Source organism: Drosophila novamexicana, unplaced genomic scaffold, assembly GCF_003285875.2.
Source record: "Drosophila novamexicana strain 15010-1031.04,08,12 unplaced genomic scaffold, DnovRS2.1 tig00001762-arrow-arrow-pilon, whole genome shotgun sequence".
NCBI classification, from domain to species: Eukaryota; Metazoa; Arthropoda; class Insecta; order Diptera; family Drosophilidae; genus Drosophila; species Drosophila novamexicana.
In genome coordinates, this window is record NW_020824888.1 from 249,787 (window position 1) to 268,938 (window position 19,152).

A 19,152-nucleotide genomic window follows, 5' to 3' on the forward strand; every position below is an offset into this window, starting at 1 on the left:
GCATTCAGATTGGCGTTCCTTCTGAAAAAGATTGAAATATGGAAGAATTTTATTTATATTTTAGATAATTATAATTTGTATTTCACATTTATGCAAACCTTTTTCGTCACTTTGCGGATAGATGATGAGCTTCTATGGGTCACTCGAACCAGAGAGATCCAGTCTTTCCGGAGGCTTTTAGAAGCCTGAAGATAAGAAGGCTTGTTGACCTAGGTGGTTTCATGTGATACCAATCAGCTCTGAAATCAAGCCATGAAGTCAATAAGCACCCCAGCGGCAAGTTGACTGGCCAGTTCTTCAAAGGAAAGTTGTTCTAAGAACCGGGACTTGAGAGAGCTTAAGTCCAACTATCAGACTACGTTATTTCTTGGGAATAGTGACTATTCATACTTTCCGTTATAACAAAATATAATGTCATGATATTGGAAGGTAATAAAAATCAATAAATGGAATGGAATGAAAGAATTGCAAGAAAAATTCCTCGAATGGAATCTCTCTTAACTCCTCTCTCCTCTCCTATGTCATAGTGACCCAACCTAGGCCTGACTAAAGACTTTCTCTATCATCCCGACATGCTTTATAACTTTGTACCGCCTGCTTTCCGAATTTGGCTCAGTTAGCTGCCCTTTGTTGCTGCTCAATTACGGTCTAACCCCACAAAACTAAACGAAAAAAATTAGTGTCAGAGCTTTTGTCAGGCCCCCAGCTAAGCGTAAACAATTGCAATATGCCCAGAGTAGAGAGTTGCAATTGAATGGAGCTGATGTCACTCCACAGTCATCAAAATCATCATTATAATCATCATGAGCATGAGCATCATCGTCGTCATTGTTAGGGCTAGACGAAAGCCCGAATCTCCGTTCTTGTGTTGGGCGGAAGGAGGGTTATAAATGCGATGCGTATAATAGAGTAGCCGAGATGTATCTTTATTACGGTAATTGCTCATTGAACAGGAAATTATTATATGCGTGCGTTCTGCGCCCGCCGTCCGCTCCGTTCCCCGCCAGCCAGTTTTGGATGTTGTTGGATGGCCTCTCGCCGCCCGTTGCCCAGAAATAGACAACCAAATAGGATGGCAACTGATGGTACGGGCGGGGGATTCGGGCTGGGGCTAGACATGTTTTTTTTTTCCTTTATTTTTTTTTTTTTTGTTTTGGTTGGGATAATAATAATAATAATAATAAAACACAATGTGAGATGGTTTAGTGTGTGTAGGCGTGCAAGAGAGAAAGAGCGCGAGACCGTGCGAGAGTTGGCGAGTGGCCAGATGGATGTGTTTCACCAGCTCCCGATTCTAGTCGCCAATTCATCCCACTTATCCTATTGATCATTTTGTGCCAGTAACATCCACAAAACGCGCCACTGTGCACCACTGGCGCGCACACAAATCGAGTGAGTGAGAGAGCTCCGAGGGTTGCCACAAATTGAGTCCAGTGCCGCTTGGGTTAGTTGCGGCACCACTCGGCTGCTAGTGTCGGGGGCTTCTTAGTATCGGACCTCGGGTAGCCGGACAGCAGCTGCCGGTAACATTTGGGGCTGGGGCCGTCGACGCGGCCGTATATCATCGCCACCGCCATCCTGATCGATGGGTCGGGGCGGCAGGCGCCAGCTCCACACGTGCACCCCATCGCCCTCGCCCATATCGAAGTGAACGCGCTGACGCTGCAGTATAATCCTCAGATTCTGGACAAACCTGGCTACATCCACTGGATTCTCGTGTTGCAAGCGAGCGGCCACAAGCGGTGGTATGAATCTATCGTATTCGTGCTGCTGCTCCTCGTTGGGTCCCCAATGCAGCTCTGGCTGGGGCCGACGCTGGCGCATGTTCAACTGTCTGGCCCGGGGAGGGTTCATTGTCGATTTCAATCTATTATTATTATAATTTTATGTATTTGATTTTTTTTATTTTATTTAATTTTTTTTTTTGTTATTTTTTTTTTGGGTTTTTTGAGCTTTTTTTTGGTTTTTGGTTTTTTGGCTTGGTTTTTTTTTTTTTTTTATTTGTACCGGAATTTGGGAGGGGGAAGAAAACAAAAGTAAAAACTTTAAAATTATTTGAAATTCTGATAGTTCAGATCTATAGTCTAAAAAGAATTTAGCAGCTATTTAAACCAAGTAGCTCTGACTGGAAATCCCAGCGGCTACTCAGTTTGTAAACAGCTCGTTCAGTGGATATAATACATGTTGAACATAGCACAGCTGACTCTTGGCCTATGCTGATCAACACGGCTTACATCGACATTGATTCATCGTCTTCTCGTTGCAAAAGTAACGTGTAACGAGTGCTTTTCCGAAGAGCTTGTTGCTCCTAAAGCTTAAATACGTCACAAATCTCGCCCGGGTGAAATATTATTGAGTCACGACAAAGAGTTCCTACTTCTCTTTGCTAAAGTAACGAGTTTTTTACCGAATAGCTTGCTGCACTTTACGCTTAAATAAGTCATAAATCTCTCATTCGGGAAAGATTGAGTAATGACAAAAAGCTACCACTTGTCGTTGCTAAAGTAGCGAATGGCAGCTATGGATTACCTAAAATATGACTGATTTCAGAGATCTTATTCAATGCCATTCATAACATTTATTCGCTACTTCGTTGCATCGTCTTCTCGCTGCAAAAGTAACGAGAAGCGATTGCGCTAGCTTTAAAACTTGAATATTCATTGACTTGGAAAGCTTTAATTTACGAAAACATTCACCAAATAAAAATTTTAATATTCTCACGTCTCGTTGCAGTGGTAGCCAGAGCTACATAACATAAGGTAACGAGTAACATGTAACGAGAACATTACCCAGGAAACTGCTGCAGTAGTTATCATAAGTTAAAATTTCTAGTGGCAGCTATCGGCTGTTCGCGATAGTAGCTAGTACACTGGCATTACATTTTGAATTATAATTGACTTACAAGGTTCACATTCCTGCGAAAGTCGTCATTCACTCGGACAATCTGACAATCTATGAAGCATTTCAAACCTTCGACAGTAGCATTAACTTTACATTCTTAATAAAATATAAATATTCTTATAAACAAAGTGTTCGATTTTTTGTAATTCTTGTGCTATTAGAAGTAATTAGAAGAATTTAGTTGGCCACAGTGCACCCTTTTCTCTAAGAGCCTAAATATGTTGAGTAAAAAATACTGAGCAACAAGCCAAGCAAAACTTTGATTTGATTTGAGAAAATGCCAGCATTCGAGTATTTACTGTAGCCAAAGTATTTGCGACTTTGCTTTTTCCATAGGCTGTCACGAGTTTGTCCTTAATCAAAGTGCACACACTTGATGCATATTTAATTAAACTTTCACCTTTTTAAGGGGTCGCTCGAAAGAAATTTTGGCAAGCAGGTCGAGAGCACTTTGTATCTCAACTGAGGTAGGCCGTGTGGCAAGGTGGCAAGTGGTGGGCGTGTACTAGAGTCTGGATTCCATCTAAGCTGTGCTCCTTTTTCGAAACAGAAATGACTTAAAAGCGACACGACGGCGCTTTAATTAAATCAGTTTTAATTAATGCAAAATGCGAATTTCAAAAGATGTTGCTAGACGCAACAACATGAAAAACAGATGACTAAAGTAAGGGCAGCGGTAATGGGGAAAGGGCGTTTGGGGGCGGAAAGCATGGAAATGCCTGCGGAAACGGCAAAACTGCTCTACCCCAAACACCCCCCTCCACCCGCCAACCTTCCACTCATCACACAAACACTGACAGCAACCACATTTTGTTGTCGCATAATTACAACTCAATTGTAATCCAATTTTGGGCAGGCATATAAACGGATTTCATTGTGACAAGCCACGCCCCGTCGCCCACCGGCTGTGTGCATGTGTGTGTGTGTGTGTGTGTGTGTGTGTGTGTGCCTGACAGTGGTGTCTGTGTCAACTTTTTTGTTGGTGTCAAATAAATAAACTTTTGACAGTCGGCAGACAGACGGGCGGGAGTTCTACCTTGCCCGACCTGAACCTGTGCTTGCAATGCAAATTAGTTCGTCAGGCTAAAAGTGTGGGAACATTTAGGATGTGCGGGGGCAATTGCAGGAGACGAGGTCGAAGGGCAGCTGCGATTCAATGCTTGAATGGGCGTGTCCGGCTGCGAATGCTGAAAGCTCTGTTCTGGCCAAAAAGCTGCAAATTAGTTGCATATGTTTTGTTCGTAACTGAAAAACAAGACGTGTTTGCACTAATTTGGCCAAAATCAACAGCTGCGCACACACATGCCTCAACTGTGCGACAGTGTGTGTGTGTGTGTGTGTGTGTACGAGCGTATGTGTGTGTGAAGAAAACTCATCATAACTTTCTTATCAAAAACTTATTTTAGGCAACGAGTGCTGCAAAGAAAAGAAAAGAATAACTCAAGTGACTTGTAAGGCGAGTTAAGGCATAACAGCACGACTTGACAATGCCCTGTACTTTCATAGGGTTAATGTAGAACATATTGTTCTGCTGCAGTAGGGCAGACTAGATTATCCCTTACAGATTCCACTTGAACTTTGTCCATTTGAAAAATTACGGTTTCCATCCGATTCATCCTGGCCGACTCTTTGTTAATTATAATCTATTTTCTTAAGTTCAGTAAACCAAGATATCTGCATAAATTAAATTTCAGTATTAACAGCAAGGTTCAGCATATACACCCAACACATACCCTTTTAAGTAAGTTCATAAGCCCAACAAGAGCGTTTTTAGCTTTTAAATTGCAAAGAGAACAAAAAGTTCAGTCTGACATCACCAAATTTACCCAACATGTCTTTGACATGCAACCCATTCAAGCTACTCACTCATACAGGGTATCGAAACACAAAAAATATATACGTAGAAGAAAATGCCTTGAAAACTTGTTATAATTACACTGCCTTGACAGCCAGCTGGGCGAATGCGTGTTTGTGCATGTGTGTGTGTGTGTGCTCGCACTGATGCACAGCCTAAACTAAGTAAGCAGTCCTGCACACACACACACACACGTACACCCTATGCCCCTTATGCTGTCGCCCTGACTGACTAACTGGGCTAACATGCATGAACAGTAACATATGTTGGACTTTGGCGCAAAGTTTTGCCAGTTTTTGGCGCGCTTCGGCCATGAAGCCATTTTTAGCAACTCGTATCTGCCCTCCCCCACACACACACTCACACACACACAACTAGCCACAACCATATACCCACGTTCAGTGTGTGTGTGTGTGGAACGTGTGCGTTTTGTGGTTGAGTTAACGCACACTTTAGGCGCAGAATGCAACAGCTGTGGCACACTGGCTGCCCCAACCGAACCAGCCCCTTGCTTAGCGAAACCCCCCTCTAGTCGTTGCGACTAACAAAGTTTACCCCAACACAAATTAAAGTCATGGAAAATTAGGGTATGATCAGCTTGGCAGAGGCGATTATCATCTCAAAGGAACTCAACAAGTTTGCATACGCTAAAAAATGCATACTTTGTTCTGAAGAAATGTCACTCAGTGTTGTGGATGGGATAAAACCAATTTGGTATCGATGATATCTCCATATATATACATATATATAACTATCAGTCAGTCGACTGACTTTGGAAAGTGCATTCCTCCTTGGTGGAAATGGGGGTCAACGGTGGGTCATTTCTAAGGATCTATATGAAAAATCAAGACTAATATGGGCCGAAACTGTTCGTCTCATGGCTAGATGTCAATTTTCCACGGCCGTATACTTATACTAGGTAATATTTAAAATTTTGAGCACAATAAGTTTCACGCGCAAAGCCGGGTAATACCAGCTAGTTACATATTAACACGTTAGTATATGTTTGTATATTTTATGCAGAAAATGGTTCCCACTCATGCAATATGCTATTATATGTCCAAGGCTTAAGAGTTTTAACATTTCAATCAAATGCAAATGCATAAGGAATAATGGAAGTTGGGGTATATTGAACAGGCCTTCAAAGTCCAAAGTTCCAGTGTATTGCCTACCATGGACCGAATCTTACACAAGACTGGCTGCACGAAAAACAAATTTATATTTATTTTTAAAAAATGATTTGGCTTAAAGTAAATAGCAGTAGAGGAAGTCTCAGCCCCAAAGCATCTATGGCATGAGTTGATGACAATTTTGGGTGGAAATCAAATATAGCCCGCAACTTTTAAAGGAAAATATTTATGGCTTGCAATATTTTCCGCAGAATGGGCAACACCTAAATTTAATGCTGCATTATTTTATCAAAATGTTCAAAAACTATGTACGTAAAAAAAGATAAAGATAAATTAATATAGATGGCACAGATAGTCTTACTTAAAGTTAACTTAAAGTAATCAACGACTTAGCCAAATGATGCCACAGAAAACAAAGAAAAACCCCTAAAGCGTTTGGATTTTCTATCATGACAAAGGAAAAGGTCGAAACAAGTTTTTGTGTGGGTGTGTGTAAACTTAATATCGAAATAAAAAGCCGTCAATATTAGACAACGAAAAAACGGTTAACAATGCCAGCGCGAGGGAGGCACAAAAAACGAGTATTTGACATGGGAAAAACAAGTCCCAAAATATAAAAAAAAACTCGAAAAACAAAAACGGAACCAACTTTTACCAAGTTTTTAAAAGGGTATTGGTAAGAGGTGGGGGTGCAGTTCTCGCAAGGATCCCCAAAAAATATATATGCCTAAAAATGGGCTTGCCGAAAATAAATATGGCAACAAAATGGCAACCAAGGGCTTGACAAGGCAGCAAGGGGGTTGGTGGGCTGTATTTGGGGTAGCTCTGGCCGAAGACGTTTATGCGTGGGTGTCTTCAAGCGTGAGGGGGGGTTCAATGTCTGAGCTTGTGAGCTATACGAATTGCATATGCGGAACACGTATTTGCGCTATAATTATTTCGTACGTGAGCGCAGCGTTCAGCTTGGCCCGGAAAGCAGCCGTAGACGCTCGTGGACCAAAGACAATGCCAACAGGAAAGAGAGAATAGAGAGAAGGAGAGTGAGAGGGGGGAGTAAGAGAGAGAGGGAGCGAGATTTGCTACTGTGTAGCAGCAGACTTGCATCCTGCTCCGACAGTCTACGAAGACGTCGCTAAGCTTAAGACTTCAGCTGGCCTTATGCGATAAATTGACTTAGCTTATATTTAAGAACTTGAGATGAGAGCGTGGGCTCGTGACACGATAGCCGCGATGATTGTGAAACTTAACCATCGTTATGGGCAAAAAATATCATTTTTTCATGTAGAACCTTGGGCTTTGGTATATATGCGCATGTTTGTGCTATATTTGAGGTATTTAAATTTCAAAAGTTGTGGACTAGAAACACCATAGTTATCAAAGAATGTATTTCACACAGTTTGGGGCTTAAGGAAGAGGAAGCACAATCGCTGCGCAAAGTATATTAAGGTTTATAACGGCAGCTCGACTCTCTTACCTGTCCATCTCTAGTGGAAAATCTAGCAATACTGCTAGAAAGAGCTAAAGACAGAGATGGTGAGTAAACGGCACTGAAAAAAAAGGAGAGAAGAGAGAAGAGTCTGCATTATGCCATGACGCACGCAGACAACAGAGGGCACCATCGAGTTGCGAATGAGATGCAATCAGCAGACAGCAGACAGGTCTCAGCTCTGACGCAGACGCTGAGAGCTCGCAGACAGAGACACCAACTGGGGCCAGGTGCTATCCGCGCCCTTCACCTGGCATCTGGACAGAGATACCCCGAAAAAATAAATATTACTAGAAGCTTGCGACAGCTACAGCCACATGACAAGAGATTCACCAACGAACAGCTGTGACATTTTTGCATACATGCAACAAAAGCAGCAAGTTGCAAGCATGCGATTGTATTGCCTGTGGCAACTGTTAAGTGGTAAGTGGAAATAAGTGTACGCTGTAATTCAATTATGAGCGCAATTATAGTGGAACATACATGGCTAAATGTTGGCCCTAATTGGGGTATATTTCGAGCATACAGGACATTGGGTATACAGAACTGCTTGGGGTATAAATTATACATTATCACACATATATAAGCTATACATGTGGTACATGTGGCACTATGTTTCATAAAAGGAACCTGAGCTAAAAATACAATAGTACATGCTAACTCGCTGGCAATCAATGTAAATACTGCCATTTGTTTGAAATTTAATTTAACTTGGCGATTAAGTAAAAACTTAAAGTGACATGAAGATGTTCTGAACCTTTCCGTATGTTCGATACTAGTGATGTGCATGGAAGCTATAAGACTCCATTATAATAACCATCAATTTAAATGGATATCATTTGTTGAAAATCGCATAGAAAGGTGTTTACACTAATGAGTAATCAGAGGCGGCCGCTTATGAGTCACAACTCATTAAGAGCAGCAACAACAAAAAGTTCAGTCAACCTCATCAACACAAGGGTGACAGGCAAAAAGAGAGAGAGAGATGAGATTGCGAGGGAGAGAAAGAGAAAGAGAAAGAGAAAGAGAAAGAGAGAGAGAGAGAGAGAGAGAGAGAGAGAGCGAGAGCGATAGAATGGACATAAAAATTAGAGAGGGAAAGGCGAATCCACATGCAACTTAATTCACATAAAAGTCACATAAAGTAAACAAGTTTGATTATGTGGCTACGGGAGAAAACAAGAGAAAAAAATTGACAGTAGAAGAGTGGTGTTTTAGGGAAGGGGGAGGGGGTGGTTTGGTAGTTTTAGATGGGGCTAAATACTTCAATGGAATCTATATGGCCCGGGCGCAGAGCTGCTGCTGGAGTTGCCGCTGACTTTGCCAGTTGTCGCCGTTGTAGTAATTAACATTCACAATGAAAATGAAAACAAGCAACTGCAGCGGGCTGAGACGGGTGGGTTGTGTGGTGCCAGGGGCAGGGAGGGGGGTGCATTGTGGATGCGTAGTTCGGCAACGGGTCGGCCCACTGGGGGCAAAAGTTTTTAATAACTCGCAACAGCAAAAACAACGACGGCAAAAACAATAATGACAACAACACACACACATGCACGCACAGACGCACACATATACACACATCCACACACACACACACACACACACACACACACACTCGCACGACAACCGCCACAATAATGACACACAAAACTTTGACAATGGAGTCGTGCGTGCTGACGCCCCCGCTCCAACAACGCGAATGCCAGCCTCCCCCGCCCCTTTCTGAATCATGGCCGCGTCGCACTGTGGCAGCAACAGCCAATCCCTCCACCACCAACGTCCGCTGCCGCTGCCGCTGGCCCATTACCATTCAAGCCGCGTCTCCGATGCCTCAGCGGAAAAGGATTTCAGCCGCAATGAAAACAGCTATGAAAGCCACAATATGTGAAGAGGGGTTAGGCGGGGTGGTTAGGCGGCTGCAGAGGTGTGGCAGTTGCAGTCGGGCATACGCAACATCAAATTGCTGACCACACACACAACGAAAGGCGTGCAGGCCTGCACTCAGCGGTGTGGTGGGGTGGGGTGGGCGTCGCGGTCGGTGGGAGGCGAGGTGTGGCGTCGTCTGGTTGAATGGTTATTTAATCGCAGCGAGTGTGTGTTACAATTGAAGCGGGTTTCAAATAAACGAATGTGGCTTATTACGCACACCCACACGCCCGGCAACACAAGCACACACCAACACACACACAACAACGCACAACCGCACACAGTTAAAACTCGCACAACAAAATAAATGTCAAATTGAAGTTGACAAGCTGTGACAAAGATAGGCAGACGCGGGCGAGAGAGAGAGAGAGAGAGTGGGAGAGGGAGAGAGAGAAAGAACGGAAAGGGAGCGAGCCAAACATAGGTGCAGCAGCTGCTCTCTGTTAGCTTTTTAAGCCCACAAGCCCAGTACAGTGTATACTCAATATAAAGGGAAGCAATTGGCAGGCATGTAGGCAGTTAAATGAGAAATGAGTAGCCTGAGAATTTTGATAGCTGTCATCCGCATCTTGCTGGAGAAACTACACACGAACAATATTCAGTTCCACTCACATCTAGCTGAGGCTAGCATCGAAAATAAAAACAGCTTACACTTTTTGGAAAAAGAGACTTGAAAACAGAAAAAAGAAAAGGGAACCAAAAAAAAATAGGAACATGTTTAAGTAATATTAAGCAAAAAGTGCGCGTTTCTTTTCGTTCATGTTAGTTTCATGTTTATATTTGTATTTTATTACCAGAGGTAACTTCTGTCTTTTGTATTTATATTTTTTATATCATCTAAATCTTTGCAGCTCTCATAATCATAGACGGCGATTGCTGAAGCTCGCAACCTGACGACTAACCCGTTTCTCCACTGCCATGCGAAAGACTTAACATGAGCAACACAATACAGATGAAGTAAGTTGCCTAGTTAATCCCCCCCCTAATATTATCCAACCTTCCACAAATTCTGCGCTGTCCTATACAGAACCCAACCAATACGAATAATGGATGTGTATTACACTGGGATGTGAATACTTTTATGACATCAAAAATTCTGGTGCTGATCATAGGTCTTGAAAGTCTCGTGTAGATACCAAAAGAAAAATAATTGAAATATCGATAAAACTTGCTGCATATTTAAATTTTTGTAATCTATTTTGGTTAAATGTTCAAAATTGCAGAGTGAAAATATAAATGAAAGAGAAATTTCCGATTTTCAGCGCCTTGTATCCAGAATATTTCCTTAGCCCCGGAAGACGATTGGTATTTGCCATAGAACTTCCGAGAATTGTGTCCAGATCATGTCTGAGTAGAAAATCGATAGCCAGAAATAAGCTATGATAATGGAGAATCGCATTTTATTATTGGAGCAAGGACGAAACAAAGTCGAAACCCATAATATCTAAACGGCCAACCCACATAAATACAACTTAAAACCTATCAACTCACTTTTCTACTCAATTTTCATTCTCGAAATTCTAAAGAAAATGGTCTTGTCAAACTCTTGGCTTTACAGAAGATGCTTAGGGACTTGTAACAATGTATGCCTCGGGATATGCTCGGAGCTCAAATCAAATCAAAGATGAAAATATTTTGATATAAAAGACGGCAATAATATTAGATTAATTGCATCCATAATTATAGACTTACAGACTATTCAAAGGTTATTGTTCCCTCTCCCTCTCATCCCCCTCCACTTTCACTATCTCTCTCTGTCTATCCTTCAGTCTCTCGCTCTTAACTCCTGTCAAGCACTTGACATTAACTTGCGGCAGAGACAACCCTCATCAAGAAGTCGTTTGTGTTTGCGATTTACCTAAATATAGAGGGGGAGGGGGCGGAAAATCTGCCAACATCTTGGACACCTGGAGGCGCCACCAATTATTCGGCGTGGCATCATTTTCGGGCGGGCAATGTTTGAAGGCAGTAACACACTTTGATCACGCTAGTTAATAAGATTTTAAAGGGTATTTTTCTACTTGCACAGAAAGGCGGTGGGCGTGTCGGAAATCAAGTGAAAAATGAAATAGCTGCTCAACACTCGGTGTCGGCATGGAATGAGCCAGGGGATGAGGCATAGAATGATGCATATAATGGGGCATAGAATGGGGCATAGAATGGGGCATGTGGCATGCCCCACTCGACAGGGCTAATTTTATTAATGTTACCAATTTTGAACGGTCTCTGCCTCCTTTTCGCATTCGAACGCTACATGGCCAGGTAAGGCATGGTTGAAAGGGGGAGCGGTGTAGGGTGTGTTGGGGATTGGGTGTACGCAGTGTTAGAGGGTTGCAATGCTTACGCGCGCAATTAAATATGAAATATTTAAGAGCTGCCTGACTTGGGGCAAGCGGGGAGCCACCAGCAGGCGCAACGGCAGGGGAGTAGGCCGACGATAAGGTAGGGAGGGGGGAGGAAAAGGAGAGGAGAAAAGTTGTGCAGCAAACAAAGGGCGCAAAGGAGCGGGCAAACGGCACCGCGAAACTGGCTGCGACGAGGCTAATTAATAATTTTTAGGCCATTCAGCAGAAAAATTAAGCGACGGAAGGCATAAGGGGAAGGGTAGCAGGAGCGGGTTGATGAAGAGCGTGTGGCGAGGGTCTGTGTTGCAGGTGCGTTGGCAAACTTTGATTCGAATTGATTAAGTTGCTTTTTAATGAAGTTCAAAGTGATTTCACTTGCAATTAATGCCCGACACGAAAAGTCCGCCGAGTTCCTTTCACTGGATCCAATCGTAGCACTCGACAATCGAGTCGCTGGGTGTTGCCAGCCCGTTGTGATGGATGTCACAGGAGCTGATAAACGTCGCACGGAAGTCATTCTTGACATTTCCAAAAGGCTGTGCTGCGAGTGGCACACTGGCAGATACTCTGTTTCTATGTCTGAAGTGGTCTTCAGCGGAAATGTCTTGGAAAAATCAGGTTAAATATAGGCAAAACAAATAAGTTTAAGCCACAGCCACAGTTAAAGATGTTAAAAGGTGGGTTTACGAACCGAACCGAACCTTGAATTCTTTTCATTTTCAAAGTTAATGCTCTATACTAAAATAAATTGCTAATGCTAGCCCTAGTTCATTTTTACAGGGTATTATTGCAAAAGGCTTAGTGGGTGAGCACACGCTATGAGCATACGAGGAACATTGCTCAATTTCCCCGTTGGAGAAATTTTTTTATTATTTCATAAATTATAAATCAATACAAATAAATGCCAAAGACCTGACGCTTTCCTTGCCCGTATCACTGCAAAGTCAGGTGTGCTCTTTGTGTGGCGTACTCTTGAGGGTCTTCCGGCTTCACAGAAACTATTAACTCAAACAATTTGCGTTTGCGGCTGCTGCTACTGCAGCAAGTGCTGTTGAACAATGGCTGGATCCACGCCCAGGACATAGCAGCCATTGATGCGGCGCACGTAGCCCTTGTTGGATGCCTCATACATGGCGTTGGGAGCCAGACGCTTGACTATCTCCTCCGGGCAGCCGAGGCGCACGGACAGCTGGGTCAGGATGAATGCAAATGTTAGCGGCTCACCCTGCTCCACCATCAGGCTGAGGAGAGCGCCCAAAATGTTCTCGTTCCACTGGATCAAAGCGGCGGCTGTCGGAGCTGGTGCCCGGCATCCGTTAATGCGTATCGGATTGGTATAGAATATGGTATTGGGATAGGCGTTCAGATATGACTTCGAACACGAATACGAATTGATTGGCTGATATTGCTGTCCCAGCGGTACCTGCTGCTGCTGCTGGTGATGCTGCTGGAGTTGCTGCTGTTGCTCAAAGTGCTGCGCCAATTGCTGCTGCTGCTGGCCACGTCGGGCGGCGTACATGATGCGTTTTGGCTGCTTCGGTTGCTTTGTCTTATAGGTCAGCGGCTTGACTGGCAGCCGATAGCTCTTTCCCGCCTGCTGGGCATAATAGTTCAGCTGGACGTCAGCTGTCATCGCCTGCTTGGGCTGCTGGTAACGTGAGAAATCATCGGATAGCTGCTGCTGATGCTCCTCCTTATGCTGCTGATATGTGGTGAGCGGCTGGACAGCCGCTTGCTGATAACCTACTGTCTGAAATGTCCGCTGCTGCTGCTGCTGCTGCTGTGCCTGAAATGGCTGCTGCTGTTGCTGATGCTGATAGTAGTCGCTATCGGGGCTGCTGCCGGCGGGCTGATCATGACTTAGCTCTGGGTGCGGCAGCGGCGGCGGCGGCGGCTGTTGCTGATAATATGGCAAGGGCTGGATAAGCACGTAGGGTGAATTGCCCGACGGCACTGCCTGGGTAATTGGTATCCACATAACCGGCTGCTGCTTCTGCTCCTCCTGCTGCTCCTCCTGCTGCTCTTGCTGTTGATCTGGATGCTGCTCTTGCTGCTGAAGCTGCTCCTGCGGTGACTGCGGCTGCTCGTGTTGCTGCCCTTGATGCAGCTCTATTTGCAGCTCCTCCTGTTGCAGCTGCTGTTGCTGCTCCTCGCAGATTTGCTGCCAATTGCCACGCATAACGTACTGTAGTGGCGGCTGCTGCTGCTGCTGTTGCAGTAATTGTTGCTGGTATATTTGCTGTTCCTGTTCTTGGACGACTTGCTGCCAGTTGCTGTTGATGGACACAACATACTGCGGCTGCTGCTGCTGCGGATGCTGCGGCTGCTGCTGCTGCTGATGCTCCTGCTGTTGTTGCTGAATCTGCTGTTGCTGCTGCTGAACGATCTGCTGCCAGTTGCTGCCGCCGTTCACAACGTACTGAAGTGGCTGCTGCTGTTGTCGTTGCTGTTGCTGTTGCTGTTGCTGCTGCTGTTGCTGTTGCTGTTGCTGTTGCTGTAGCTGCAACTGCTGTTGTAGCAATATCTGCTGCTGCTGCTCGTGGGCCAGTTGTTGCCAATTATTGTTACCATGTACATCATACTGAATTGGCTGCTCTGCCTGCTGCTCCTGGACGAGTTGCTGCCAATTGTTATTGCCATGCACAATGTATTGGACTGGCGGCTGCAGTTGCTGCTGCTGCTGTTGCTGTTGCTGTATTTGCTGCTGCTGTTCCTGAACGAGCTGCTGCCAATTGTTAGCTTGTGCAACATACTGGATCTGCTGCGGCTGTTGTTGCTGCAGTTGCTGTTGCTGCTCCTGAACGATCTGCTGCCAATTGCTGGGGCCATGCATAACATACTGAACCTGCTGTTGCTGCTGCTGCAGCTGATATTGTTGCTGCTGCTGCTGCTCTGTAACGATCTGCTGCCAATTGCTGTTGCCATGCACAACGTAATGTAGCTGTTCTTGCTGTGGCTGCTGCATTTGGACTACCTGCTGCTGCTGTTGGTGCAGTAGCGGCTGCGAATGCTTCTGCCCGACTTGCTGCCAATTGTTATTGACATGCACAACGTACTGCAGTTGTTTTTGGTGCTGCTGCTGTTGCTGCAATATAAGTTGCTGTTGATCTTGGCCGATTTGCTGCCAATTGTTATTGCCATGCACAACGTAGTGCAGTTGCTTCTGTTGCTGTTGCAGTTGCGGCTGCTGCGGCTGTGACTCTAGGCCGACTTGCTGCCAATTGTTGTTATTGTGCACAATGTAGTGCGGCGGCTTTTGCTCCTGCTGCTGATGCTGCTGCTGCTGCTGCTGCAACATCTTGCACTCACCTTCCAAAGTGTCCCCGCCACGGGGCTGAAAGACTTGGGCACCCGGGTTGAGAGTAGAACGTTGTAAAAGGGTAATGATGTCTGCCATTTTTTTTTTTTTCAATAAAAACAATAAAAATATAACGATCCGAACTATGCGAAATGTTTCTCAGTTCTCAGCCGTCAGCCAGAATACAGAACACGTAACCCAAACGTCTGACACTTAATGCCAGGTATCCTGCGATTGCTCGCTTAAAATTTGGTTTGAAGAGCGTGAGTAATCAAAATAAGAATAATAAAATTTATATTAATATTAATAATAAGCATAGTAAATAATAAAATAATAAAACATAGAAAAGTTATAATTATAATGTTGATGATAAGAGATAAGATCTGGAAGAACCTGACTAGAAGGTATTAGACTAACAATCTCTACATATGACACCAAAGTTTAATTCCTTTCGGGCTAAGCCCATGAGATGAAAAAAAAAATAAATCAATTTCTGCAGGGTTTGTTCGAAGTACTTATCTGTCTTTTCTGCAAAAATTGACTTCCACTTTGCCCTACCTGCAGTGTAGATTTTTCTAGAGTTGGTCAAGTCAGTCAGTCAGAACAAAGTCCATTCTGAAATAAGTCACTCTTAGCTTAGCCCTTCGTTGATTCAGTAATGCCTTAAATATAATTGCAATATAAATAATAAAAGCAATTAAAATCATGATAAAATAAGTTACGCTCTCAAATAGTGATGGGCGCAATGCCTGTTAGAGTTGCAGCCAGTGTTGTCAAATGTCCAAGCATGCAGTCGAGAGCACTTTTGAATACTTTTTGGGCATTTAAAAGTTTTAGATGCTCCATTCAAATAATGCACTTGTGTGTGATGTGTGCGTGTGTATGTGTGCACATGTGTGTGTACTCGTGATTCAGCTATGTGAAGCTCCAAATAGACAGGCAGAGGGACAATTTTCCGGCAACTTTGCTGTCAGATGGTGACAGATGGCCAGATGAGAGCTCCGACAAGCCCGACGCCAGACGTTTATCCTCGGCGCGACTAATTGTTGGGGTGGGCGCCAGTGGGCGTTGGGGTGGGCGCCAGTGGGCGTTGGGGTGGACGGCAATATTCATATAAATATCCATAAATGCTGAGCACCTAAAAAGGCAAACACCTTCTAGCAGCAGCAGCAGAAACAAAGGAATTGCCTGTAGGGCTGCTGCAACATTTTTGCGGTTGTATTTCTTTTAGCCGGTGCCCCGACAATTATTTACACTCAAAAAGTTTCGCCCAAGTTGCCAGCTGGCAGTGCAATGCACAAAATGATGTTGTTGCGTTGTGGCAGTGTCCCGGCCCGAGGCGGGCGGCGCACAGGATGCCCAGGTGCATACAGTTGCCTCACCTGGCAGGTGTGTGTGTGTGCGCTTGTTGAAGTTGCAAGTTGGTTGCCCGCCAGCCCGCTGCCTGCAACCAAGTTATGGCTTGCGACAATTGCAAAAATTATGCAACTGCTGTCGTAGCCCTGCCTGCCTAACTGCCTGCCAGTTGTCCTTGCAGACAATTAAGCAGGAACAATGCAGCAACAGAAGCTTTACAAATGCTCATGCATGCCACAGCGAGTCTACCCTCCACCTGCACCTCCTTCGCACATGCAACTCTGGCCACTGCTGTGCATATCCTGGCAGGATGTGTTAGGCCAGCGTTTGGGCTGCCCTGCAGCACATTGAGGTTCATTGCCGAAAGTTGTCCCAGCTTCAGCTTCAGCTTCAGCCTTAGCTCCAGCTCAAGTTTTGTGTGCGAGCGTGTGTGTGTGTATGTGTGTGCGCTGCATGTGACGGGCAAAGTAGCTAGTTTTAGCGAGAAATTAGCTAAAAAGCAGCTTATGTTGGCTTCACAGTGCTGATCCTCAAGCAACTCACCTACCAAGCATAACATTAGATATTCGTTTCAATATCTGCTACTCTACTTTACAGCAAAACATTAACACAGCGTTCAACTAGGGCCAGACTGATCGACTAGTAGATACTCTGTTTTCAGAGGCATGTAAAATTGTGAATGCATAATATTTATTGCTGGATGTCATTCTCATGTGACTTATTCTGCGTAAAAGACTTAGATCTAATCACTAGCTAATATAGCATATACGACATTTGTTTATTCAAGTTTGGGATGCCCCCCTCTTTTAACCCCTCTTTATTAAGCTCGCAGCCAGCAAAACTTAAAGGGTATATTTTGGACGTATAATCATTCAATAATTGTACTCAATCTAGTAACCTGAGCAGCTTCAAAGCGGTCACCTAGATTTCCAGGGGTAACTACAAAGCACAAATCCTCAGTACAACTCGCATCGTGGTCGAGAGTGCACTTCAAGTTTTTGAGAAACGCGTGAAGAAATGAAAAAATGCTAATTGAGTAGAATATTTATTTTAAAACTGGTAGTTTTTGCCTTTAAGTTATATTTATTTATGTAAGTTGCCCGATCAGATTTTCTGATCAATTCTTTTTAGATACCTTTTTAATTTTAGTTTCTTTCAGACAACTTTCAGATGCTTAAAACACGTGATGGAAGGCAGTTGAGAGGTCTGGCTGATGTAATAATTCTGAGCTCTTCCGTATCAAGGAAAACGGCGTCCTCATCCAAGAATGGAAATGTGGAGCCCATTGCTTGCACAGAGCACGTGAAGCAATTATTTTAGGTTAAAATTGTAAAATGGAAAACATTAAAATATTTTTTTCTAATAGTCTGAGATTCGATTGATTGGAAAAGCGATTTGGGGATGAAGATTCTGAAATTTTGAAACCATTTTTCCTGAATTGCTGCTAGTTAGTTTTGCCTTTGCTAATTGTACTAGTACAATTGCTGACTAAATGGGAGCGAAGAGAGTAAAATACAAATACTGGGCAGACAGTGGATTGTCAACAAGGAAGAAAGAGGTTACATTCGGCACGCCGAAGATTAAATGCCCTTACAGATATAAACACAGTAAAGCTTGAATATGCTGAGGTTGTCTACAAAAGAGAAGTTTTTCATATGAACTTAATTTTCGATCGATTCTTGCTATGAAAGCATGTTGTATAGTTATCTTATTGGGAGTCTCCAGATGTAAAGTTTCAGAAGAAATTATTATACGGACGAACGATTAATAAACTTTAGCCCGAACCGAACCCGAACCTTAAGGTCAGGCATTGACGCAAGCCGTGAACCGAACAGGTTTGCAATCTTACAACTGACATAATTCATTTATTGCCTTTTCAGACCAATGTATAAAAGCAAAATACTTTTCTTTTTTTTAACGATTTTCTCACAATCAGTATAAATAGCTAGATACCACAAGCAAAAAGTCAAAGTGCCAACACTGGCTGCGTCGGCTGTGTTCCATGAGGCGAGCAGGAGGAAGATTTGCTTGGGCAGATCCCCAGCTTGCAGCTTGAGGATGTTGCAATTTACAACTCCATAGTATGATTTACTTAATTGCAATGCCCCGAGCCCTTGATAACTGATAACCCGCCCCTCCGCTCACTACCGTAATGATGGAAAAACTTGGAGTATGGGTTTTTGTTTGGGTATCTCGTTTATAACTTGGAATTCAGATTTGTATTGGCCGCAAACTCCTGAGCCCTGTGGCTAAGCTCCCTCTGCTGCTGTATGGCACGTTGCTTATTCCTCATATCATAATCCTTGAGACGCTCCGGGGACATGAACTTGAGGAGGCGATGGCGATTGTTGACCCGCTGCCGATTGGCGGCCATGCAAATGCGACGCGACAGCTCGTGCCCAAAGCACGTCCGACGTTGCTGTCCATCGCCATCGGCTACATAGGAGCGCAGTGCCAGGCCTGTGAATGGATGACAATTGAGCTGGGATTCGATTTAAATAGAAATTCAGGGCTACACTCACCAACTATGAATACCTTGGCCACTTCCTTAAACGATGGCTGATCCTTAAGCAACATAATCCTGAAGTGCGCAAATGTTTCTTACTCCTTCCGTTCCTTCGCTTTTTGCGTATCCACTGAGATTTGGATTATGTATTATATATATATATATATATTTTGTATATATATATATAAATATATAAATATATTTTATATATAAATATGCTAATATAATCTCTTATATTATCAATTATGTTTGTTGCTTGTGTGCTCTTTGTTTGGTGGCGCACAACTCCTACAATTTTGAAAAGAACAATTTCGAGCTATACAAATAGAAAATCGACCTCTGCTTGAACTGA

General features: G+C 43.8%; 2 protein-coding genes and 1 long non-coding RNA gene across 4 annotated transcripts; 1 reads left to right on the plus strand and 2 right to left on the minus strand.

The window, feature by feature from the left end:
- Positions 1 to 922: 922 nt before the first annotated feature.
- LOC115768370 lies at positions 923 to 1,931 on the minus strand. Its single transcript, XM_030712943.1, has one exon. The coding sequence runs from the start codon at positions 1,852 to 1,854 to the stop codon at positions 1,486 to 1,488; it is 369 nt and encodes a 122-aa protein (XP_030568803.1). The 5' UTR covers positions 1,855 to 1,931; the 3' UTR covers positions 923 to 1,485.
- A 7,987-nt stretch (positions 1,932 to 9,918) lies between these two features.
- On the plus strand, positions 9,919 to 10,539 carry LOC115768387. Of its 2 annotated transcripts, none has more exons than XR_004018519.1 (3): positions 9,919 to 10,056; positions 10,147 to 10,252; positions 10,323 to 10,539. It is a non-coding gene; the product is annotated as an uncharacterized LOC115768387 (long non-coding RNA). The 2 variants fall into 2 exon arrangements; XR_004018518.1 differs by having other exon boundaries at positions 9,921 to 10,094; positions 10,323 to 10,537.
- Positions 10,540 to 18,196: 7,657 nt separating this feature from the next.
- LOC115768381 lies at positions 18,197 to 19,152 on the minus strand. Its single transcript, XM_030712954.1, has 2 exons — positions 18,817 to 19,152; positions 18,197 to 18,754 (listed from the first exon to the last, which is right to left on the minus strand). Exons 1-2 carry the CDS (start codon positions 18,869 to 18,871, stop codon positions 18,492 to 18,494), a joined length of 318 nt encoding a protein of 105 aa, XP_030568814.1. The 5' UTR covers positions 18,872 to 19,152; the 3' UTR covers positions 18,197 to 18,491.

Coding starts and splice junctions, on each gene's coding strand:
- LOC115768370 (XM_030712943.1), bottom strand. CDS start 1,854: ATGAACCCTCCCCGGGCCAGACAGTTGAACATGCGCCAGCGTCGGCCC.
- LOC115768381 (XM_030712954.1), bottom strand. CDS start 18,871: ATGTTGCTTAAGGATCAGCCATCGTTTAAGGAAGTGGCCAAGGTATTC. Junction 18,755..18,816: donor GGCCAAGGTATTCATAGTTG/GTGAGTGTAGCC, acceptor ATCCATTCACAG/GCCTGGCACTGCGCTCCTAT.